Here is a 27,071-nt window from a genome sequence, read left to right on the forward strand (position 1 = left end):
TATTGTCTAAAACATCTGGTCTGTGATATTTTCAGGAAATGCTTATTTGTGGTAGACTTAGAGAACAGGAGGGAGAAAATAGGAGATAAAAGAGAAGTAGCACACCCTCAATTTTCTATTAATACATTAAAAATGGTAGGGACCATTCAGAAGATACATAGCCCTATAAAGAAGGGACACATGCCCCTCACTAATGCATTAAATCAACTATAATGGAAAAACTGCAGTGGAAAACTATCGATATACATTGGCTCTTTGGCAGTGACAAAGTTAATGATTAAAATCTCCCACATTTTCCACCGCATTATCCTCAGGGTATCTATTTGTCTTGATGATGATATTATTTTCTCTCTGTGGGGGCAAGGACGACTGTCCCTTCCTTCTGTGTTGAGATTAATAATTGATGAGCTCCTAGTCAAGAGTGTTTGTAAAGGCCCCTGGTAGCTTTGTACTTCCTTTCTCTTACATGCTGACCTGGGGGCCTCAGGAGGTGCTGCAGGATTCCCTGGTGGAAAAATGAAGAGGATCCTGGTTCTCCTGCTTGCCTTAGCACTTGGGCATGCTCTAGAGAGAGGTAAGGTGCCCTTGTGACCATCTCTAAGAACTATTATTGATTTAATTTTCTATTATCGCTTTAAAATTACATAGGTATTAACAAACAGAATTCTGACTACATTGGGAGAGAGAAGGATGGATCCAAGAGGAATTAATCTGAGCTCAGCTGTGCCATATAACATTGAAAAGTAATAACCTCCAACACAATAAAAATAAGAGTCTCATGAAAGACAGAGCCAGGTATGATGGGCACACCTGTAATCTCAGAATGCAGGAGAGGGAAGCAAGATCAAGAGTTTGAGGCCTCATAGTCAGTTGTCTGAGGCCAGTCAGAGCTACATGATACACTGTCTCAAAACGAATAAAGACGAACAAAAATGGAGTTATGTAATTTTTCAATTATCCCTCATATATTTGATACGTGAGATCCAAAAAGAACAGCTTGGAATTGGATATTTGCTATTAAAAGGCTATGCAACTGGACTCTGACCTACCACTGATCATTTTTCCAAATGTTTGTCCCCACTGAGAGCATCATTTACTGTCAGTGGTGCAGGAAGTCAATTGAACAATTTCTTTACTCCACCTTATTTGTAAATGCATTCAAGTGTTTAAAATACAACTCACAGGGGCTAGAGAGATGGCTCGGCGGTTAAGAGCACTGACTGCTCTTGCAGAGGACCCAGGTTCGATTCCCAGCACCCACATGACAGCTATGAACCATCCTTAACTCCAGTTCCAGGGGACTCTGAAGCCCTCTTCTGACCACCATGACGTTGCATGACACAGATGCACTCACATACATGCAGGCAATACACTCATACACATAAAATAAAAACAATAGATGAAATATTTTTAAATACAAATAATATTAAATAAGAATATTCTATATCTATGAACTATAACCATAAATGAGTGATGCTTTTCATTGAAATCATTTTTTGAATAGTATATTCATCTTTAAGCAATGTTTAAAAGACTTTGTTAACTGAAGATACATAATGTATACAACTGTCTAAATTCTACAGCTTGCAGGCTTTTCATAGATGTTTCAATTTACTTTCCTGTTGGTTTTTAACCCTATTTTAACTCTGTATTGCACAGTTTACTACCTTATAAATTAAATTATCCTATGAATAGTCTTTTCCTCTGGTCTATGAGCGAATCTGCACACACCCTATTGTAAAATTAAGATTTTCATTTTGTGCTCTCCCTTAGCAACCTCATCCAAGTCATGAATTTACACCCATAGTAGGAACACATTTAACCAGTGGGATGTGCATTCCCAGGAATTATCACTTATTAATGATGGCATGCATAGACTCAGTATAGACTTTATCTCATTCTTTCTGCATTTACTTTTTTTATGTCATATGTCATTTTTGTTATCCAAAGTACTTTATATTCTATCTTACTCATGACTAAGCTCTAAGTCCTTATGTAAGACCACAAAATCGTAGATAAAATGGGTATTAATAAGTGAAATAGAGTATGTAGGTGACATCTCAGGAAATTCTGAAAGCTTACTTCTTTGCAGCAGCATTTCTGTGGATACTACTGAACCCGAGAAACCCCACTAAAGCTAGTTCAGATCAGAATCTTCATGAATCAAAATTCTAGCAGTAGCTAGGCCTTGGAAATGGCCTGCAAGCTGAGAAGAGGCTCCACACTGTACTGCTGACTCGCAGGTGTCCACTGGCTTCACCCCAGAATTGCAAATGTACTCTGGGAACAGGGCATTCTGCAATCTCTGTTTCAACATTCTGGACAGTCTTAGTCCCAGAGGAGATGAGTATCTCAACTTCAGTCCTATTTCCCAGGTTCCATGATAGCCTCAGAGACATAAAATAAATTTACAAGGAATAAACACCCAGTTTTGGTAGGAGACATTTGATCCATGAGTCTGAGTTCTCTGTCCTGTAATACCTGAGCATGACCTGTAGACCCAGTCTATGATTTTCATGGAGGCTCAGAATGTTCTCTCCTGGTCCAAAGTGACAGAATGCTACAGGAGTGCAGTCAGCCCTCAGGTTAAGAATATCCATAGAGGGTGAGAAATTGGTTTGGAATGAAGTTCTTTCTGCCTGTTATATTCCTAGAGACCTGATAAACCACAGCCTTTTCTGAAACACTGTTCCAAAGACCCCTCACTCAAGACTAACCTTTAAAAGTGTTTCTATGGCCAAGATATTTGAGAAATTAGCCATTTATTACTCCTTCTTAGAGTTTCACAATCCATGCCTTCATTGTCCTAAAAGCTTTGATAACTCCTACAAGAAATCCTCTTTAAATAAATTTCCCACGCATAGGGACTCCTGGGTACTTGTACTTATGGAGCTGTCTTTGAAAACTCTAGGTCTAAAATGAACCCTGTTGCTCCCAACACAAACCTTGGCTCTGATTTTCCCAGTTCTTTCCTATTAAAGGGCATTTGGGAACCAGGTACATCTTGTGGGAAATGGACTTATTAATATGCTATATATGGATGGTATCATAAACAGCTATTTCTGCTGGCTGGGAAGCACAAAGCGGTAGCCCTTGTTGGTTAGATCTATGCTCTTCTTTCCTAAGCACTGAAATAGAGCCAGCAGGAACGTACACTGTATCTTCCTTCTTACTCACGCCCCTCCTCTAGCACCAAACTAAGTAACAAGAATAGTTGTTGCAGCTTCACAATTACTAAAGAAACAATGCCAACAGGAAATAAACAGCTATACATCTTTAAATGTTCTGCATATATATTTTTTATTAAACATAATACTAAACTGCAAAAAGAAAGTTCCTTTGTGCTGATAGGTAGACTATATTTTCTCTTCCTCCTCCTCTTTACCAAACAGCCCTCCAAAAGTACTCCAGTTAGCGAAGTAGCTAATGTATCGATACTAACCTCCTTGAAAATCAATAGCACTGTCACAGTTCATTGCTACAAGGTACAATGCCAGGTATATAGTCACCATTATGTATGTGGTGTAAGAATAAGTTTGTACATCCTTTAAAAGGACCATGAGTTCAATCTATGTGGGAAGAAGACAAAGAAGTCCCTAAGAATACCTGAAGAAGCTCTTGCTCCGCTTTCTGTGTTCATCTAATTGTATTTTTCCAACTGTCTCCATCGTACTTCTTCCATTCACTCTTCTCCAGCTACAGGGGCCTCCACATCCCACACAACATATCCTCTGGACCCTAGAGCTTTTTACAAACTTTTCCATCTCCTTGGAACACTGATCCTCCAGATATCCAGATGGCTACTTTCCTCACATCTTTCAGCTGTCTGAACCATGCCTGCTTAGTTATCACTGACAACTCCTGACTCCCATTCCCTTATCCTGGCTCATTTTCCTTCTAAGCGCTTACTACCTTACCTTCTCTCCAGCTGTATATTTGATTATTATAACAAATATAGAGTTATCACAGAATAAAGGACTATATTTGCTGTCTACTATAATTTCCAGTTTTAGAACACCGCTTAGGAGGCATTAAATGTTTAATAAGATTTTTGCATAATACCACAGTTAAAGTATCAACCTCAAAATGTAGTCTTGAGTAGTACAGGGGAATTAAAGGCCAAATATGATGATAGTTCATGTTGTAATCACTGTATCTTGGAACTGTGCTTGGAAGGCTGGGGTAGGATGATGCTGGGAATTGAGGCTAACCTATCTTGGACGAGAGAAAGAGAGAGAGAGAGAGAGAGAGAGAGAGAGAGAGAGAGAGAAAGGGAAGGAAGGAAGGAAGGAAGGAAGGAAAAAAAGGATAGAGGAGAAGAGGGGAAGAGGGAGGGAGGGAAGAGGAAGGGAGGGAGGGGGAAGGAAGGGAAGAGGAAATTAAATGTTAATGAGGAATTGATATTCTAGAAGAGTAAAGTTCACAAATGTCTATAATTGTAATTTTTATTATGATTATTATATGAAGCATTGGGACTAAGATTTATGCTCTAAATAAAGTTAGTAAGTACTATTTTGTTAAAATGTGCCAGCATGGAGCTGGGGAATTGGTTCAGTGATTAAGAGCACTGGCTGCTCTTGTAGAGGACCCAGGTTCAATTCCCAGCACCTACATGGTAGCTAATAACTGTCTGTAACTCCAGTTCCAGGGGATCCAATGCCCTCTCCTGACCTCTGCAAGCATTGCATGACACAAGTGCACTTACCCACATGCAGGCAATACACTCATACATATAAAATAAAAATAAGTAAAATTTTAAAAATGGCCAGCATGTACAAAATCTTTTAAATAAATTTATTTCATCCTTACAATACCACAATGAGCTCAGTACCATTATTAGCCCCATTTGACAGGAAAAATAGGAGTTAAGTGGCTTATCCACAGTATCTGGGCTAGTAATAGTAGAATTAGAATTTTAGAACAAGAGGTTGGGTTCCAGAGCTAACGCTCCCAATCACCACTTTACTGCCTCTCACAAAACAGATCCTAAACAAGAAAGACATGTAAGACACACATAACTGATCACTGACACCATTTTCTGGGAGTTAGTGAAATGCATCTTGCTTTCTGCATCCCTTCATCCAGAGCATCATCTGCCCATGACACTGGCTCTGACTCCCAGCTCCATTTACTTTCCTGGTTACCATCATACCGCAATCATTCACCCAATCCTTTAGAATCACCTTGAATTTGATTTTATTTATGTTCTTCATATTAACCATATTAACTCATTTTTACAACCTATAAACTTCAGGCCTGAAGTAGATTAGCCCTGCACAAGCACTGAATTGTTGAAATCTCCACAGCAGACTGGCTTTGCCTTCATTACTCCCATTACAAGTTTCATTGCCAAGGAGACTGCCTCTCGTACACATTTAGATTCCCTGAGCCTGTTCTTACCCAGACCTATCTCCTCTTCTGGCCATTGATATGGCTTCCTAAGCAGTTCCAGACATCCAAATCAGATCATATGAATAGACACAATAGGCTAGCATGCTACTTATCTGTAATCCCAGCACTTAGGAAACTGAGGTAGGATGACTGCAAGTTCAAGGCCAGCCTGGGCTATATTCAGAGTTCCAGGCCAGCCTAGGGTATACAACGAGACTTCTCTCATCTTTAAAATGTAATAAGATTCCTGATATAATGTGATAAATGAAGTCCAAAAATAAAAGAGCCATGGGACATGTACAGTATAAACACACACACACACACACACACACACACACACACACGGTGAACTGTGTATTTTCTAACTTCTGTGGGCATTTGAGTTTGGTATCCTTAGTTTTTTGGTACAAATTTGAGATTGAGTCCTACCTTAAGAAAAAGAGTATCCTTCATTTTTAAAAAATGGGCAAAATAATTGACCATTTATGTCATAGATATGCAAAATTTTCTATGGATCCTCTAGCTATGTTTGCATTTAACAATGATACTTTTCTTTCTAGAGATATAAAATGTGATCACACTTTTATATTGAAATTATTGTAACCTTGGTGTTAAAAACAAAAATAAAATAGCAAGAGTGATCTTGAGACAATAGCCTTTTTTTAAATCTTTTTGAGACAGAGTGTCTCTGTAGCCCCAGATGGCCTAGAACTTGCTATGTAGACCAGGTTGGCCTTGAACTCATGGAGATCTGCCTGCCTCTGCCTCCCAAGTGCTGGGATTAAAAGCATGCTCCACCATGCCTGCCAACGCAATATAGTCTTAAAATGACATTATGAAAGTAAATTCATGACTTTGTATTTTATTGATCCTTTCACAAATATTGGCCAGAAATTGGTTTTAAAAGGAAAGTATTTTCATATGAAAAGTACATACAATTTTTAATTTTAATTTTATTTTATTTCATCTTGTAGTGCTGGGGATTGAGCCCATGGCTTCACACATACTAGGCAAACATTCTATCACTCCTACATCCCCAGATCATAGATTTAAAAAGATATATTTTATTTTTTTTATTTTATGTGTATGAGTGTATTGCCTGACTGTAAGAAGGTGCACCGTATTGTGCAGTGTCCAAGGAAGTGAGACGAGGGCATTGAATACCCTGGAACTGGAGTTACTAACAGTTGTTAGCCGTTATGTGGGTGCTGGGAATTGAACCTGGGTCCTCTGCAAGAGCAGTCAGTACTCTTAACCACTGAGCCATCTCTCTAGCCTCCCCAGACAATAGATTTTTAAAAACATGAATAAAATACATTAATTTCTGACCATGTTAATATGGAAGGTTGTTTCTTTTTACTTTTCTTAGCAAATATGTCTAATCAATATAATTATAGTGCAACTGGAATTTAATAGCTAATATATCTCTTAAAAGACAGTGGAATTTCATTTTCTACTTATATGATACTGGGAAAGCTCATTGCTAATTTATTTGTTTAAAAAGCTCTCTTTAGCTTTATCAAGATAAATGGAGTGCTATAAAGAAGCATTTAAAACAATCTGCTACAATGCTTAGCCCAAAGAATTACTGGATGCTTAATATTTCTGAAATGTCCCATTTAAATTCAGATCTCATATATGTTCTCTAATGAGTCTTCAGTTTCTCACCAGGACTAGGTAAGAAAATTAGAAAATTGCATTTCATTCAGAAAATAAAAATCCTGCTAGCCCATAAACATAACACATAATTACTATAGAATTGTTTGGGGTTTATTAAAGTTTTTGAAACATTTAATCATAAAGAAATGATAAATGTTAGAGAAGATAGATAATTTGAAAAGATTTAAACATTGTATAATGCTTATATGTATAATGCTTATAGTAATCTACTGGGAAAATAAAAAATTAAGGAACAATTGATATACCTAATTTTTATTGCTATAAGAAGAATAATTGCTAATCTGTAAGAGGATTTTTTATATATTAATGAAATGTATCATAATCTGCGATTAAAATTCATTTAAATAGTTCAGAAAATCTGCTTCACAAAATCAGACAATGTCAGACATTAGACAAAATCTGCTTCATAAAATAATGACACATAAAATATAGACTTGCCTTGCCTTTAGATTTCTTTATTTCTTATAATATGATAACCTTAATAACTGCTTAGAGCTGCATATTAATAGGAAATAGTGAAAGAAAATAACCTATATTCAGTGTTTTGTGAAGTTCAAAAATTATTTTAAGTTGATAATTGTAATTATATATATTTATGGAAGATGATATAATGTTTACACAAGAGAGAGAGATATCTGAATTTGTTACCACAGTTTTCCCAGGCATAGAATCAGACTCTCAGTCTAAACATTAGTCTGTAAAAGAAAAAAACAACATAGTATATATAAAAATGGAAAAATGAATTTATTTACAGTTCTGGCAAGAGCTAGGGAGGAAGAAGTTCTTCCTATCTCTATCTTGCCCAAAGCAGTGAGTGTTACCATGTATAGAAAACTTGAAATTGGGGCAAGAATTATAAACATGTCAATTTAACTGTTTGTTTCAGATAAAAGAACTGGGCAGCAAGTCTTTCTCTTAGAAGTCTTAAGACTTGGACTATTGGGCTTGGTCGTTTTCATGACCAGCATGGTTTTCTTATGGTTCCTAATTCATAGGCTCTCTTACAGGACGACCAAATCAAGGCAATGAATACACTGCTTATTTCACCTGCTTAATCAATTTTTTGATGTAATTTACTGTTATTTTGAAATATACAACACATAGTTTCTCAATATAGTCACTTTGATTCTAACTAAGCTTTATACCCTTTGACCAGCAACTCCATCCCACCCCTTCAACCTGCAGCCTCTAATAACCATCACTCTGCTCTCTTCTTCTATGACTTTGACTTTTAAGCATCCATGTAGAGGCTCATGTGGCATCTCTCTTTCTGTCCCTATTTGTACTTAATATAATAAATTCCGGTATTGTGCACTGCTAATTAACAGAATTTCCGTCTTTTGTAAGGTTGAATAATAGTCAATTGTATATCAATTTATTTTCCATTCCTCCACTGAAAGATACTTGGGTTATTTTAATATCTTAGTTCTTGTTAACAATGTTGCTGCAGTGAAAATGGAAACTCAGAGATTCCCAACAACTTTTGACATCAATGTCTTTGATTATATATTCAGTAGTACTTCTAGATCATACAGTACAATAGTTCTATTTTAAGTATTTTAGGACTCTATACTATTTACCATAATGGCTAATCTAAGGCATATTCTTTCTAACAGTTTATGAGGGATTTTATTAAAAGAAGTTGTTTTATATTAGACACATTTTTATGGCTTAAAATACTAGAGCTTGGGAGGAAAGGCTCCAAGAAGCCTGTTACTATCTGTACATTGGACGAGGTTTTGAGCCATGGGAAGTGAACTTAAAGATCATGAGGACAATCCCATACTAAATTTTGGCATTTTAAATATATATGGTTATGTAACACATTGCAATATTTCTGTTGACAATGCAAACTTGTTTATTCAAAATGTTATTATTTCAGTTATTCATTACTAAGCTTAAAAGTTTTTTATATTGAATTAAATTATACCATTCTATAACTGCCAAGCATTTTCCCAACTCTATTTTGGGAATAAGATAAAACAACTTTGTTGACATCCTGATATATAGGTCTTTTCTAAATGAAAACAGTTGTAAGCTATATTCTTTCCCTCTATGTTCCAATTTCCAGTCTCATTGACTCCCATTGATGATTAATGAAGATTTTATGTCTTACTTTGACCTTTTTAACTTGCCAAATATCTAACCTTGTAAACTAACCAATGCATTTTGGGATGTGTACTAGATGTGAAGTTTCTCAGAGACTGGACAGAGGGTGGGTGCCAGTGGTCTTTTGTATCCCACTGGCCACTGGCTTTACCCATCATTACCTTGTTCCAGTTTTGGGGACATTGTCAAATGGGAATTTGTGAGTTTTTGTCTACCTTGAATGAAATTTTTATGGTATAAGAATTGTACTTTTAATACAAAATGCAGCTTAATATTGTTTTTATTTTTGGAAGGCTGAGAGAAAGATAATGAGTTTGAGGGCAGCCTGGGCTATGAAGAAAGTAAAAGAAAAGTCTCAAAGAAAAAGAAGATTTTTGTCTTCTCTCAATTCTGATCTTTCTTACTCAATAAATAAATCTTTGTGCTGCACATCTGAAAAATATATAGCACAACAGCTATCCGTACACATTTTTCATCATAAATTAGTCTTAAAAAAACTTTTAAAAAATGTTTCCCAAATTTGTATCCAACCATAACCACCTCAACTCTACAAATCAAAAAAAGAAAGAAAATGTCTTTACTACATACATATTGATGATCACATTATACACACACATTTCATGTAATATTCATAAAGAGGAAAAAGACACTTATTTTCTATTTTACTTCCTAGGCCGAGACTATGAAAAGGATAAAGTCTGCAAGGAACTTGCCTTTTTGGGAAACGATGACTTCAGATCTTTGTAAGTGGGCAGTATCCACGCAGTTGTCTTGGGTACTTGACCTTGAACAAACCTGAATACAAGCTAACTTCTACATAGTACAAAGGTTGAACTGGTCTCTGGGAGGATAAGGAAAGAGCCTCGGGTCATTGTGGGCAGACATGTCAAACGGATGAGCCAGAGGCTCCATCAAGTATGCTTACTGTGGGCTACAAAATTGTCGCTGGTAAATTTATACATGGGTTTGTAGAGAGTAAATATAGTTTTCAGCTATAAATTAATATAGGATAGTATAGTTTAGGACTCTGGAAAACACAATCAATGATCTATAGAATAAGTTCTTTGGGGGAAGCTCAAAACAAACCAGGCTGGCTTGATGGGAACTCCAAGTCCTGTTACTATTGTATACAAGATAAATTTCCCTAGAACAAATGTTTTATGTTTGATCTCATATTATTTCTATTAGTCAAATAAAAAAGTTAATTTATGAAGTACTCCATCTAAAAACTGAATAGACCTCATAGTTTAATGTGTGCCAAAATGAGAAAAACAATTACACTCTAATATAATCACTTGTTTCTCCCTTCAGATCACTAATACTATACAGCAGAAAGTTTTCCAGTGGTACATTTGAACAGGTCAGCCAGCTGGTGAATGAAGTGGTCTCCTTGACTGAAGACTGCTGTGCTGAAGGGGCTGACCCCACCTGCTATGACACCAGGGTAAGTGTGTGTCTGGCCATCTCTACAATGGTCCAGAGAAGGGAACCACCATAGAGCTTCATGCCACCTCTTTGGAACATTCTAGATGCCAATCCACCTACTCTGAGTTGGGAAATATGAAGCCTGTTATTTTTAGTTTCCACATTTGTTCTAAAACCCCATCCATTTTACTCATTATTGCTTCAAGGTTCAAAAGAGAAATTTGGGATACAGTAACTTAGTGACTTCCTAAATATATACTGCTAGTGCAAAGTACGTATAGGATTTAAATCCAGGTCTAACTCTGTTTTTAATCCCTTAAATTTGAAACTCATAAATATCAATTCATGAACCTCTTAAAATAATTTTAACACATACTACATAGCTTAAAAGCCTGGCTATACCTATATTACCATGTAAGAGCTAGAATTAATGGCCCCAGAATAACTAAATGTTGGCCTCAAATTCTTTGGATGGCTCCAAAATTGCTATGTACATAGAATGTGTGTATATATATATATGTTAGGTTGTGGGTGAAAAACAAATATGCACACCACATATATGTTAGAGTAGCAAATAGCCCCATACGATTAATTTCTCAAGACTATAAAAGCTCTAGTCTATCTGTTAAAAGACTCACATTTCCAGTTTCACTGGCAATCACCTGGTCATAGGGCCATCCCTAGGAAGGCAGGTTCCCCTAAGGTTATGCTAAATAGATAGGTAGAATGCCTAGTGCATTAATGAGGTAGTGAACTTTTCCTGCCTGGAATCCCACTTTCTAGCACACAGACACATAACTCTCTAGAAATCTTCCTGCTTTTCTGACCGCCTCAGAAAAACATAATCTCTGCTTTTCTTCTTCATATCCCTTTTCTTTAAGGCTTTGGGCTGCCCTAGCATCTTGCATTTCTTTACTTTTTCTCTAAAGCTACCTTCTCCCAGCCATGTGGCTTCCAGTCAGCCATGTGTCTGACCTCCATGCAGGCTCTAAACCTGCATGGCTTCAAGGCTTGTTTTCTTTCTCCCCTCCATTCTCTTCCTCAAGGCAGCTGCCAAGATTACCAGCTCGTCTTCCCCGAGAATTTTTTGTTAATATTTGAATAAAAGTGTCCTGAAGCTTCCATTTGGGTCCATTCTTAAATTCTTTTATGAATGAGACTTAGAACCCTCTAGGGGATGCTCTTTATACCCTGTTATCAATTATCCCTTAAAACATACTCAAAGGTAGAATGAAAAAGACCAAGTTATTTTCTCTTTTTTAATAATGGAGTTCAAAATACAGTAACAGAAGAGTTGGAAACTAAGTAGACACAAAATTCCTAAACTTTTACTAATGCAGCCATCAGCTCATATTGAGATGACAGGTTTTATTGGCTAAAGCCCTCCACAGAGAGACCAGTATCGCTGCTCAAGCCTGCTATTGGAATACATTATATACAGTGAATATTCTTACCCATTAATTGCTTTATTCACCCTTATTAACCCTTTATAATCATCTTCTTTCACCACCAAATTCATCTCTGTTGATCATTTCACCTGACTCTATACCACCTCAGTCTGAATGTGCTTCAAACTGTCAACCATGATCAAAACAAAGCACATCCTCTATTTCAATTTTGTTCCCTGTGTTTCCTGATGCACGTCTTGACTGAGACGTGACCTAGCTCCATAATCCTGGAGCTTGAATACTTTGCACAACACTTTTCTCCTGCTCATTCCAAGTATACATTTTTAATTTGCTAATATTTTTCTAATTTCTATTGTTATTTGGGAATGATTGAAAACAGATAAAGCCAGAATAATTTCTGGAGAAATAAATAAAAAGGAAAAGGAGACTGGTTGGAAAGAGAGATGCAACTTTTAAAAGGCAGCCTAATTCTTAAGTTCTAAGAGTCATGGAAGGGAGCTATGTTGAGGTCATGATGAGGGGTTGGGTTAAATAACTCATTCTGCATATTGCTTTCCTTTAGTGTTAGGAATGGTCTTTAGAAGTTTTACTTTAAAATTATAATTAAAACATACATCAAATTGTTTTGCCCCACATAAATACCAAAGTGATTTTCCATGACAGTTTCTACTTATTTCTCTCTTTGATGTCTATTCTTCTATATTAGCTTATCTGAAGCATCAATTACATCTGAAAAAAAAAATTGTTTCTACAGTTGCTTTGGCTGCGCTCTGTCCTTCAGCAAGTGTGAGTGTGGCAGTGCTGGGGCTATACTGACAGCACACCAGTGCTTTCCAATTTAGGGAAACTTTCTGAAATTTAGAGAAAAACAGATTTTTATTCTCTGTCTTTGACCTAGTCTGCAGCCCAGGAGTTTGTTTTTCTAGGCCAGATGCCAAATTCTGATGCCAAAGCATGCCACAGCAATGGCAGATTAACTTTAACAATGCAGACACTTGAAGTGGCCAAGGGTCAAGAGGCTGCTCTTAAGTAAAGGGAGGAGAGTAGGTGGCTGGGGAGGTGGGGGTCCTCCTTTGTTCTAACTGCAAAAAGCAGATGGGAGATGAAAGCAGAATCCCCAGCAGAGCTTTCCCAAACAATCCTCTCCTCAGAGATGCTACAATCACCCACGGAGAAACAAGAGGCTATGAGATAAAATTCACTCATTCAGATAAACTTAGTCTACTTATTAATGAAAGTTGGTTTGGTTCTATTCTGATGACTGCCATTTATTAACATAACCAACTTGCCTATAACTAAAATTATACAATTTTTCATGTTCATAAGCCATCTCATGGAGCCTTGGCAGGGACACTTAGTAACAAAAGTTTAAGGCTATAAATTACATGCTATACTGATGGAAACTGACATAGACTATAAGGCTTTACTTTTATCCTTCTTTCATGCCAGACCTCAGCACTGTCCGTCAAGTCCTGCGAAAGTGACTCCCCTTTCCCAGTGCACCCCGGAACCCCTGAGTGTTGCACTAAGGAGGGCCTGGAGCGGAAACTTTGCATGGCTGCCCTGAAACACCAGCCACGAGAATTTCCTACTTATGTGGAACCAGCAAACGATGAGATTTGTGAGGCATTCAGAAAAGATCCAAAGGGATTTGCTAATCAGTAAGTGGTCTTCATTACAAGTCAAACTGTAGGGCCTGAAAATACCTAAAATGAATCTAGTCAAGTCCTTATCCTATTCAGACACCTTTTTTATAGCAACTCAGATAATTACCAATATGGGAATTGGTCTTCACCCACTCTCCCAAGCTCCTACTCCCTAGCCTTGAGAATCTTCTATCTGTGGAATTCTTTTTCCATGTGGCTTACTTTCATACTTGGCAATCCCAATGATAATTCCCCTTATACTAGGTAGTCTTGTATCCCCTGTGTGATGGAAGCAATTTTATTACTGTGCACATTTTACAATAATTTCCAATAAAGCACAAAAATAAATGGTTTTCAAACCTATATATCTTCAGAAACAGCTGTGGACACAACGCTGTACTATAAAATGAACATGTAGGCTAGGCGTGGTGGCACACACCTTTAGTCCCAGCACTTGGGAGGCAGAGGCTGGTAGAGCTTTGTGAGTTCAAGGCCAGCCTGGTCTACATAGTGAGTTCAGGTCAGCTAGGACTACAGGGAGACCCTGTCTCAAAAATACGAAAAAAAAAAAAAAAAGAACACGGACTTTATTGTTCATATTGCATGAGACACCAGGTTAGACTGATTAGGTTCATCTTGTAAGGGTATAAAATGCATTGGACATGGCTGTATGTGCCTGGAATCCTTGGGGAATTGCACTGGACATAGATGGGAGGATTGCTGCAAGTTCCAGACCAGCCAGGGCTACATGGCGAGACTCTGCCTCCAAAAGCATTTTTCTTTTTTGAGTCAGTGTTGGCCTGGCTTTAATCCCAGTAGGTAGATCTCTGTGATACCAAGTCTAGCCTGGTCTATGGTGAGTTCTAGGCCAGCTGGGGCTACAGATAAACCCTGTCTTCAAAGAAAAAAGGACAAAAAATAAGGAAAAGACAACTCATGAAAATAAAAAATAATAATTATGCAATGATAAAGGTAGTGACATTAAAATTATTCATAATTTCATAAATATTGGTTGTTTTTTTATCCATTTCTGTTACTTGTCAAAGATTTTGTTCAATATTTAAGAATGTCTTTTAGATCCTCAGAGACTTGTGTTCTTAAAATCTAAAGTGATTACTCTTGTCAAGCAAGTTACCGCTACATAGGAGCTATCTAGGATAGTACACTGAGATAGGTAATAAAACGCACACCCACTAATGACATTTGCTATCGCATCCATTCAACAAACAGCTCACCAAGCAGCTACCATAGGTTATGCACTTGGCTAGCACTAAGTGAATGAAAGAAAAAAGTGGTCTCTCCCTTTAAGAAAATCACATGGGAATTAAAGAATCTGTTTTTCAAAATGAATCTATTACTTGAAATATACCAACATTATTATTTAAATGCTTAGTGCTTTTCAGACATTAAAATTATGAACTAATGGGCTTTGGCAGCAGCTTAGTAGGTAAAGTGCTTGCTATACAATCATAAGGACCTGGATTCAGATCCCCAGCACCCATGTGCTGGAGTGGGGTAAAGGCAGGCAGATCTCTGGGGCTTGATGCTTAACTATTCTAACCAAAATGGAAAACTCCAGGTTTGGTGAGAGACCCTGTCTCAAAAAATAATGTGGAGCACAATAGATAAAAATAACTGACATTTACCTTTAGCCTACACACACTTATGCACACATAATATATATATATATGTGTGTATAATATATACATATATATATTACATACACATACTCTGTATATATAGGCATACACATTTATGTAAACGAATATGATATGCATCCTTTCTTCATCAAAATACTTATATAAGCTCAGTTTTATTTTCCAACAATCTTTTAATCAATCCTATTTTCTCCCTCAGATTTCTATATGAATATTCCAGTAATTATGGACAAGCTCCTATGCCACTTTTAGTTGGTTACACCAGGAGTTACCTCTCTATGGTTGGGTCCTGCTGTACCTCTGCTAGCCCAACTGCATGCTTTTTGAAGGAGGTAAGTTCACTTTACTTACTATAGTTACATGCTATATTTCCTTCTTAAAATGGCATTTCTTTAAAATTATGTTGAAAGTTGAGATTTTGTAATTAGTAAAAGTTTCTAATGGCTCTTTTGCATTTTGTTAATTAGAATATAATCATGCCCTTAGGGGGATATCAATATGTTACAATGGCCAGAGTTCAGTATTCTATTGATTTTAAAATGTATTAATCCCTCTCTTTATGCTATTTTGTGTACATGGTTTACCATTGACTTTTCTAATATTATTTTCCCCCTTTATTTTCCAGAGACTCCAGATTAAACACTTATCACTTCTTACCACTCTGTCAAACAGAGTCTGTTCACAATATGCTGCTTATGGAAAGGAGAAATCAAGGCTTAGGTAAAGATTTGGTACTGTCATCACAGTTAGAAGTTTGTTCCTGTGTTCTGTATCCTTAATATGTCTGTGAAAGAAGCTATAGAATACAGTCCAGTACAGAAACACCCAAACACTCAGGGACATTTCTTTCAGTCCTTCCTTCATTTTACTTTTACACTGAGAAGGTTATTTCACAAGCATAACATGGGATTTTATGATGTAATGCCATCATATATTAATTAATCATGGTGTCCATTGGCATTAGTGCCTAAGAATTAGGTAAAAAGGAGTAGCATTTTGTGTGAACAAAGATTAAGTTACAAAATATTGCTGCCATTTTTTTGGTTTTTTTGAGACAGGGTCTCCCTATAGCCCTAGCTGGCCTGGATTAGCTAAGGAGACCAGGCTGGCCTTGAACTCACAGAGATCTTCCTGCCTCTGCCTCTCGAGTGCTGGGATTAAAGGTGCGCGCCACCACAACCAGCCTGCTGCCATATTTTTAATGAAGAAAATTTTAGAGATTTCTAAATATTCCTAGAATATGAAATATAATCATAATGTACAATTTTAAAATATACTAATCAATGAAAAGTACAATACATTTCTTAAAGAAATCAAATAAACATAAAGACATCAGTTTAGAACCCTTAAAATGGTTAAAATGCCACAGTAGCCAAGTGAGGTGGTATACACCTACAATACCAGTACTTAGGAGGCTGAGGCAGGAGGATAGTCATGAGTTCAAGGCTAGTCTATGCTACATAGTGAGATCCAGACTGCCTGGGCTGCATATGAGACCTTATCCCAAAAAATAAATTAATAAACATTAAAAATAATAAATGAAATAAAATTTAGAACAAACTACATAGTCAATGCAATCTTTTAAGACCCTAATTACATTTTTTCCAAAAATACAAAAAAAAGTTTGTTAGTCAGCTTTCTACTACTGTAACAAATGGCTAAGGTAGTCAACCTATGAAGAGAAAAGGCATTATTTTGCCTTACAGTTCTTTAAATTCACACTTGGTTGACCCATTGCTTTGGCCTCTGGTGGCACACTGTGGAGGCACCATGTAGCAGAACAAACTGCTCATTTCTTAGCTGGAGGCAAATGACAAGAAGAGGAAAGGGGAGAAGTTCCACTATGCCCTTGGAAGGCCAACTCCCAATGACTTAAAGATCTCCAGGCAGGCCCAGCTCTGCTTCCACCACCTTCCAGAACCACCTCCAGAAATCAAGCACTTGATACATGGGCATCTGGAGGATATTTGAGATCCAAACTTAATCACCATTTTAAAATTAATAAGGTGTCATTAGAGGACCTCAAAGGACTCCAGATAGTCAAAACAGTCTTGAAAATGAGCAAAGGTGAGGCTGAAAAATGCCCTGATTTCAAAACTGCTACAATCATCATCATCATCATCATCATCATCATCATCATCATTATCATCGGCAGCGGCAGCAGCAGCAGCAGCAGCAGCAGCAGCAGCAGCAGCAGCAGCTGGTGTTATACTGACATGAAATGAGATATTTAGATTCATGGAACAGAATAGAGGGCTCAGAAATAAACTCTAGTATATATGGTCCACTGATTTTTCACAAAGTACCAAGAGGATACAAGAGAAAAAGATAGTTTCTCTAACAGATGATGTTAAGAAAAGTAGAAATCCACATGCAGAATAACGAAGTTGGACTCTTACCTTATACCATTCAAAAATGGATTAAAACTCTTCACATAAGATCTAGAATTATAAAATAGGTAAAATCTTCAGCATTTTGGATTTGGCAGTGGTCCTCAGATGTGATCCCCAAACTCAAGTAAGAAAAAATTAAAACAAACAAAAACAATTCTGTCAAACTTTAAAACTTCTATTCAACGGATATAAACAACAAAGTGAAGAGATTATCTATAGAACTTAGGAAAATACTAGCAAATTTTATCTAGTAAGCAGATAATATTCGGAATACATAAAGAACTTCAATAACATAGTAACAAAAACTGCTTAGTTAAAAATAGAAAAAGTGGATTTATAAAACATCTTAAAAGACTGTGAGATGCCACACAAACAGAACAGTGGCATAATGAACAACTTTAACACTGTTTTTAGCACAAAATTTATAAGGATCTGTCTGGAAGAAAAGCTACAATTGAGTGTTAAAAATGTGAAAATCGTCATTGGGGCAATTTAATTTTGAGTACTGTAACCTTGGTACATAGGACTGATTGCATGGCAGATCAAAAGATGTAAACCACATCATTCCTCTCAGTAGCATATCTATAATGAAACCCAGAAAACTAAGACTGTGCATTAGCTAATGACTTTGCTTTTTATCTATTTAGCCATCTCATAAAACTAGCTCAAAAAGCGCCAACTGCTGACCTGAAGAACATTGTGCCACTAGCTGAAGACATTACTGAAATCCTGTCCAGATGCTGTGAGTCTACTTCTGAGGACTGCATGTCCAAAGAGGTAAGGTGTCCCGTTACATCATCATATGTCATACTGAGTACCATAAGTGGATTGGCAAACACTTTTAAACTGCTTTTCACACTCATTATCCTAAGATTCAACATGACTTTATGACATGAATATAGTCTTAACTGATGCACAGATGAGGAAACAGTTTGACAAGGGTCAGTAATTTAGACCATTTAACCAGTAACTGATAGAATCTACATGCAAGAACAAAATGCCGTGATTCCTAAGGTCTGCACTGGCATCAGAGAGTCACTAAACACAAGGTTATTTAAATTATTTGCAATTCTAAGTACATATATTTAGGTTGCATACAAGTTCAAATTTAGTTATGGTACAAAGTCTTATTAGTGTTGCAACCAGTATATTACACCTTTAGAGGCTATTAATGCTTTGCATTATACTTTGTATAATTTAAGAGGTATCTCAAATTTTTCTTTCTCAATTTGCATAATTTTTACAAGTACATACAGATTTGTATAATTGCTTGAGAAGGAGATAGTTCCCAAGGTCTTGTTGATCTTTTTAGTAATAGATGCATTATGCTGCTTGGTCTTTTACATCATAAATTCATGATTGTGTGTAAAGATGCTTTGCTATGATGGCCTATGATGGTTAAAGGGGAGTCTACTGCACTATCAGTTGTACTATTGCACCCATTTCCCCAGATACATCTTAACCAATCTTCCATTATTTGTGTTGATTTCTCAATATTTTAAGCAATAACACACTTTGTAGCCTTATAATTAAGTCTTCTTTTTACCTTACTAATTTTCTAAGTAAAAGTTATTCCTTGGTGGTTTTTGTCAACATAAAATAATAGGTTTCATCACAGAATTTTCATACACACACAATCTTAGAAGTTAAATTTAAGTTCAAAACTTTTATGTATTAACAACGTACATTCCCAAACATTGTACATTGTATCAAGTTACTTTTCAAGAGCTTTCACACTGGCTTTTATAAATATCATGTCCACATTTAAAACCTAAGGCTTATTTTGGTAAGAACAACAAGGAAAGTAACAAATTCATTATTCTCTTCACAGCTGCCTGAACACACAATAAAAATCTGTGACAACTTGTCCACAAAGAACTCTAAATTTGAAGAATGCTGTCAAGAAAAAACACCCATGGACATCTTTATGTGCACTTATTTCATGCCAGCTGCCCAGCCGCTTCAGCTGCCAGCCATCAAGTTTCCCACAAATAAAGACCTCTGTGGTCAAAGCGGCAGCAAAGCTGTGGACCAGTAAGTAGAAGTAGTGTGGAATGTGATTTTCTTATAACTTCACCAGGAGGAAGGGAACCCTGGGCCGGATTGAGAGAGAACCTGCTGTCATTCTCTGCAAACACCTATTTCTTTACATGGTTTTCACAGAGTTGAAATGTGTGTAACTGATTTTAAATAAGTCAGTTTTAAGACTCAATAATCGGTTTCAAATGAAGAAAAACTGAGTTTAAAAGAAACATCTTGGGTAAAGAAAAAGGCACCTGCAGTTCCTAATTCTGTCTCTTGTGATTGCTGTGCATTGACAGAAGTGCCCAGCCTTTCTGACTTAAGTTCCTCTTTAAATATCTTGAAAATGACAACATAATAAGGTGGCCAATAAAAAACACATCTAGGAATGTCGATGAAAGTAAGCTTTTTATACAACGAAATGCTCTACACACATAATATACATCATGGCAACATAAATATGTGTATTACTGACTAGATTAATCATATTCTACTCCAAAGCACAAATTAAAGACTGAAAAATTATCAAACTTTTGGAGAATAACTATTTGACGCAAATAAAACAGAAAATGTAGAATGCTTTTTTCTTGACAATATTGGTATTTACTACAAGTTAAAGAAAAGGAGATTAACTAGGAAGACATGATGAATCTTGATCTTGTTTCATCTAACTAAAAAGAGAACCAAAGTAAATTCACAAGTTGTTGCACAAATTGTGAACATCTATATACTCACAGTACAAATAGCTTGAGAGTCAATTCCCTACAAAAGAAAATAGAACATAGACTGGACTAAAAGTAATGTATGTTTTCCTTATAAATATTGTTGTTTGATAAGTTTGTTATCAACAATGAGGTAAGACAAAATGGAAGACTTTGAAAAATATTTTGTACAGAAAAGTTGCTTTAAGGTACCTCACTAATATTACTTGTGGAGTGAATAATACACAAAGGGAGTGTCCATGTGAGCTTAAAGTAGGTATATTTATATGTTGTGTGTGTGAGCGTATATAGAATATTACACATATTAAAGCCAGTGTTAAAATATTTCAATGAAAATGTTTTCTAATCTAAAGCTTGTTTCCATGGAATCGGTTTGTGGTAAATCTCTTTTCGAATTAAGATATAAAAAAAAATTAGGCATGATGCTGCATGCATATAATATCAACATCAGGGAGACTGAAACAGGTAGTGAATTGGAAGTTCCCAAGATCAAGGCCAGCCTGGCTACACTGAGAGTTCCAGAATGGACCTGGGCCACAGTGTGAGACTATCTCAAACCAAACAAAACGCAAAACACACCAAAAGTCAGAAACAAGGTCTTCTGTCATTATAGTAGGTATGTCCATTTCAAATCTTGAACCAGTATGCACATCTTAAAAACTATCATTTCCTCTTCTCCCTGACATCAGGTACACATTTGAACTAAGCAGAAGGACACACATTCCAGAAGTATTCCTCAGCAAAGTGCTGGAGACCACTCTGAAAACTCTCAGCGAATGCTGTGACTCTCAAGATTCTCCTGCCTGTTTCAACACTAAGGTACACTGCTGGTGTCACTTTATCAACAGTGGAGACATGAATTGCCATACTGCAGCTCATGGGTCAAACGTGGTACACTGCTTACTGTTATATGACCTGCAAGCTAGCATTATTTCAGAGGGTTTTTTAAATCATTATTGCAAGGGAAAAATGTCAAAAGATGATTACTATTTCATGACGTGAAATTAAGTGAAATCCAATTGCAATGTTCACCAACTTGCACTGAAGTACAGTCATGCATGTTGTTTGTCTGTTATCTATGATTGCTTTTGTGCAGAGTGAAGTATCTGTAACAGTGACTATATGTGATCCATGCCTAAAATATTTACTACCTAGCTTTAAACAAATAGTTTGTTGAACTGGGCATAGTGGCTCATGCCTTTAATCCAAGCACTTCAATCCCTGGGATGGTCTACACAGCAAGTTCCAGGACAGCAGTATGCACGGAGAAATCCTGTTTTTAAAACAAAACAAAAAGCTAGGCAAGGTGGTATCAACCTTTAAGCCTAGCACCTTGGAGGCAGAGGCAGCAGGATGTCTGTGAAATTGAGTCTAGCCTGGTGTAGCCCAGAAATGATGGGTGAGCACAGGGCACCCTGGGAAGAAGGGTGGAGCCTAGCGTGGCAGGAGATTGAAAGGGGAAAAAAAAAGTAGGAGTTGGTGCCATTTAGAAAGCAGGGAACAGAAGCAGACAAGTCATGGGGCACCGGGGACCTCGTGAGGACCCCGTGGACCGGCACAGAACTCTGCAGGGTGAGTGTGCATGCAGGGACTCGCATGAGGCAGACCCTGGGCTAAAGGGATCCGCAGCTCTGGGTACAGGGTGTCCATTTCTTTGTAAGTCACCCCCCCAAAAAGGTATAAACTATGCAAAGTTCAGATAAAGATGTGTTATGTCTGTTTGTCTACCATGTTAGGAGCACAAGACCCTGAAGACAGTGAGGGAAAGTCAAATAGAGCCGGAAGGAGAAGTTAGTGCACCACCTGGTCTATGTAGCAAGTTCCAGATCAGCTGAAGTTACAAGGAAACTGTCTCAAACCAAAACCAAAACCAAACCAAACCAAAGTTTGCCAGTGCCTGGTGCAGAGAACATGAAATTATGATTTAACAGCTTCAAGGGACAGTGTTTCGACTAAGAATTTTGTTATGCGATTTTTTTACAGGGTCCTCTACTGAAGAAGGAGCTAACTTCATTTATTGAAAAGGGACAAGAAATGTGTGCAGATTATTCAGAAAACACATTTACTGAGTACAAGAAAAAGTAAGTGGCTGTGTTCTCCACATGCATCAGTCATGTTTGCCTAGTTTTGCAATTGAAAAGTATAAATGAAAAGCTGGGATGTGCTGAGTAGAGAACGTGCACTTCAAATCGATTTAAAAGATGATTAGAATTTACATAAGAATCTGACTGTAGAAGCTTCTCTTCTGGGTGCAGGGAATGTCATGTGTACTAGGTGAGCAGCCAAGTAGAACAAAACCATGTAAACTATCAAATTTATCTTCAGAGGCTTCATTCAAAGTGGCCCTATGAACACAATTGGTTAGCAGTATCACCCATGGATTTGTCTGTAGATGTTGCTTGTTCTCTGACAAGAATGAAGCTTTCATGCTGGCATCATGTCAGCCATCACCAGAATGTGTTTTTTAAGAACTGGAAACAAAAATGCTCATTATCAATAACATGAAATAATAGTTAGTTTTCATAGTTAAATGGATAAGGAAGCATCTCTATAAATAGCAATTAACATTAAAATAATTAGCCATAATGATGAAAAGCATAATGCTGGGTTCTTGGGAAAAGTCCCCCTTGAAAAGATCATACCATTCCACACTTTTTTTAGTAAATTTCTTTTCAAATGATTTGAAATCTAAGTCTCAAGTAAACAGAAATAGAACTTCACAAAAAGACCTTCTTAAAGAACTTCCAAAGTAAGGCATTGCCTTTATTGACCTCATGAAGTTCTCCTCAGCAAAGCTCTAAAAGAAAAGGAAACCTATCAAAGTCTCAAGTTTGAAATGGGTATTTCTGAGTGACCAGAAAAAATTATTATATAACTTAAAAGGACATTATGGAAACAAAGCAAAATAATACTTGACAGAGATTTAAGATTACATTCTCTGGTCATGGCTTTCAGTTCTGGGACAGTACTGGAGGCAGCTAACTACCAGTTGTCACAGTACCCACCCCAAATGAATATGTGCTAGATTTAGAGAAAACTGAAAAGACTGAGTTCTGGTTTTTGAAATCCTTTCTCCCATCTTTCTGCCCCCATTTTTGCATTCCCTGTCTCCTTTACCTCAGCAACTACCATGTCTTCATGAAGAAACACACCTCTTCTCATGTTTGACTCCTTCATAGCATCCACCTTCATCCAGCACTGGGCAATTTTGGATCTCTTTTGCCCCAAATTGCTCACTATTAGGCTAGCAAGTTTTTCTCGGAGAAAGTCATAAACCAAGCTGAGTGGTCATGAAACTGAAGTGGCACCAAGATCATGAATTATCAAACTGAGGCGAATCAAAGGGTTATCATCAGTCCTGTCACCATCTTCAAAGTGAGTTAGAGAAACAAGGGCTCAAGGCTCCCATTTCAGTGTGTCCAACACAGTGAGTTCAGAGTCAGGCAAAGTGAGGCAGAAAATCAGAGAAAACAGAATTCATAAAGGCGGCATAAGGACCTATGTAGGAAACATTTTTAATTAATTACTTTTTTAGAGAATTTTGTACACGAGTCTATTTACATCATTTCCATCCCTCCCACAGCCCTTCCAACTCCCCCCTTTCAATTTCTTCTCCTCCTCTCTGGTATTCATTGCTGCATATACATATATACATTTATAAATACAGCTATATAATGATGGAGGAAACATTTTTAAAGCAGCCTGAAACTTAAAATTGGAGAAAGGTGAAAAGTCAGAGACAAATGGAAGCAGGTGCCATTCATGTTGAAATAATGGAAGGGGATGACTAGAATTCAAATTCAGCAGTAATTTGTATGTCTTTTTTATAATATTGAAGGAGTCATAGATTTCAATTCTAACTCGTTGACTCACCAAAAATCATGCCACAGACCCAAAGTTTTCTTAAAACAGGCAGATGTTTCTTTTTTCATTTTTTAAATTGTACATGATCTACAACAGCTGTCTTTTTGATTAAGAGGTTTTCCTAAAATACGTATAGCAAAGCCTTACAAAGAACTGGTCTTTCAGATTGGCAGAGCGACTGAAAACAAAAATGTCTGATTCCTCTCCCTTGGAGTTGGCGGGGCTGGTTGACAAGTACTCAGACTTTGCCTCCAAGTGCTGCTCCATAAACTCACCTCCTCTCTACTGTGATACACAGGTAGGAAAAGGCAGCTCTTTACTTATCACTGCAGTGCTTGCTGAGCTGTACTGGTTCTTTCTGCTGGTTATTGGTGTGCTTATGTGATAGGCTTTCCTAGCATGGTAACCTGGAATGAAAATGTTTCCCTGTTTTATTCACTTAAAAGCACAGGTAGTCATTTGCAAAATTTATCAAGTGTTATAAAAAAATGATTTTTTATTTTTTTTGGTCTTTTTGAGACAGCATCTCCCTGTAGCCCCATCTGTCCTGGAACTCACTATGTAGACCAGGCTGGCCTTGAAGTCACAGAGATCCACCTGCCTCTCTGCCTCCCAAGTGCTGGGATCAAAGGCATGTGCCACCATGCCTGGCCTTACTTTTTACTTTGTACAAGACTAGACCTGTCCTCTAATACTAGACACATAGTGTCTCCCTATTCCCTACTACAGAGGTGCATTGGTATTCTCCTACAGATTGCAGTGGGAAGTTGTGTTCTCTCTACCTCTATAGAGACTGAGAAGTGAGAGAGGGGAGCCCAGTTTAGCTATGCAAACTCACTGTTGTTAGACCTGGGCTCTGCTCTGACCCAAGATATTAAGTGATTATGCTTTGAATTTCCTTCAACAAGTCAGCATCCACCCTACTCCATGAGCTGTATACTGGCCCTTTTCAGAAAAGGGATCTCAAATGTCATAATACCTACTACTTCCTCTCTAACTGTTCTATTATTTAGAACAGTCCAGAGAGAAGGGTAATACTACATTTGGCTTTTATCTCTAATGAGGGCATTAGGGGTAATTCTAAAACCTCTTTTGTCATCCTCACCTCCTCTCTGGACTGAAGTGGCATGGTTAAGAACAAATCTGTCAATTCTGTGCCATACTAAATACTTTCTTTTTTGTTCACCACTTTCTGAAACTCCTAATAGGAAGTTATATCCCTCTCCCATTCTGCTGGTGACTATTGAAGTATTTTGTTTTGTTTCTGCATTTTGTTATTGCTTCTTTTGTCCTCTATTGGGAAGGACATTTATGATCCGATTTTAACCCATCATTTTCATGTTATTTTTGAAAAATAATTTAGATAAATGTAAATATCAATGCCTCTTAGCTGATTATTTAATGTCTGTCAGAAAATCTCTTTCCAGAAGTGAAAGAATTTAAGAAATTATATTATTTTTGTTTATTTATTAAATCATAAAAGAAACAGTGACTTGTTTCTAGCAGAATACACACACACAGACACACACATATATATATATGTATTTTTCTGAGACAGGGTCTCCCTGTAGCTACAGCTGGCCTGTATTTGCTATGGAGACCAGGCTGACCTCGAACTCACAGAGTTCTGTCTGCCTTCACCTCCCAGTGCTGGAATTAAAGGCATGCTCTACCATGCCCAGCTCTAGTAGATCATATTTTAAAATATGATTGCAAAAGTATAAATGTTGAAAGAAAACAATAACCAACTAGGGTAATTTCTCACTTCAGCAAATTTCTTACAGAAGCTATTCAGTTTCCATTTAAACACCTGTAATAAATTTCTTTACTCTTAGGGGTAGAAATGGCCTACCTCACTACTCGGTGACTTCATGAATGAGAACATTCTTGTATAAATTCAGTTATCACATTCTCTTCAAAACTCCTACTGGATCTATCAGGTGTTTTTTGTCTTTTCTGTGCTCAATGGCAGATCTTTACACTTGCAATAGTGTTACAAGAATTATGTCATATAAGTTTTTGTCTTCAGATATGAGCATCATTCCTCCTAATATTTATTTTTAATGCCAATAGTTTTTTAATTTGTTTATATATGCATTTTTTAAGTTATTTAATAAGTATTCCCAGTGTTAAATGACCACAGATGCCAATCCAGATTACTATACCCAGCCAAAATGTCTATTATAGTCGAAGGGGAAAGAAAAATCTTCCATGACATAAACAGGCTGAAGGAATTCATGTCCACAAAACCAGCCTTTCAGAGAGTTCTAGAAGCAATACAAAGAGCTGAAGAAAGGAAAAGCTATACCCAAGGGATTGTGGAAAAAAAAATCCAATGAAGGTATAACTGGGGAAAAGTACAGCTATATCAAGAATGTATATTACAGTGCTGTAGTCACAAAAAAGCATGGTAATGGTACAAAAATAGAAACATAGATCAATGGAACATCATTGAAGATCCAAACCTGAGTACATGCAATTTTAGCCAACTCATATTTGCAAAGATGCCAAGAACACTCAGTAGAGGAAAGACAACATTTTCAACAAATGGTGCTGGAAAAACTGGATCTCCACCTTAGAACATTGAAACTAGACCCTTATCTTTCACCTTGCACAAAAGTCAACTCCAAATGGATCAAAGACCTCAATGTGAAACTTGAAACTCTGATACTGTTGGAAGAAACATTGGAAGAAACAGTAACCTTCAAGACATAAGTGTAGGAAAGGACTTTCTAAGTCAGCTCATCAGGAA

The 27,071-nt window shown here is 37.0% G+C and overlaps 1 protein-coding gene across 1 annotated transcript in view; it reads left to right on the forward strand.

Annotated features, from left to right (window-relative positions):
* Positions 1-404: 404 nt before the first annotated feature.
* Positions 405-27,071, forward strand: part of Gc (GC vitamin D binding protein) — a 38,732-nt gene continuing 12,065 nt past the window's right edge. Inside the window, exons 1-11 of the mRNA XM_008829251.3 lie at positions 405-574; positions 9,854-9,923; positions 10,492-10,624; positions 13,464-13,675; positions 15,518-15,650; positions 15,944-16,038; positions 18,359-18,488; positions 19,543-19,745; positions 21,145-21,274; positions 22,439-22,536; positions 24,485-24,617. Coding sequence (XP_008827473.1) covers positions 517-574; positions 9,854-9,923; positions 10,492-10,624; positions 13,464-13,675; positions 15,518-15,650; positions 15,944-16,038; positions 18,359-18,488; positions 19,543-19,745; positions 21,145-21,274; positions 22,439-22,536; positions 24,485-24,617 — 1,395 coding nt within the window. The 5' untranslated portion in view covers positions 405-516. The remainder of the gene's footprint in view (positions 575-9,853; positions 9,924-10,491; positions 10,625-13,463; positions 13,676-15,517; positions 15,651-15,943; positions 16,039-18,358; positions 18,489-19,542; positions 19,746-21,144; positions 21,275-22,438; positions 22,537-24,484; positions 24,618-27,071) is intronic.

Source organism: Nannospalax galili, unplaced genomic scaffold (genome assembly GCF_000622305.1).
Source record: "Nannospalax galili isolate Female #2095 unplaced genomic scaffold, S.galili_v1.0 scaffold50, whole genome shotgun sequence".
NCBI classification, from domain to species: domain Eukaryota; kingdom Metazoa; phylum Chordata; class Mammalia; order Rodentia; family Spalacidae; genus Nannospalax; species Nannospalax galili.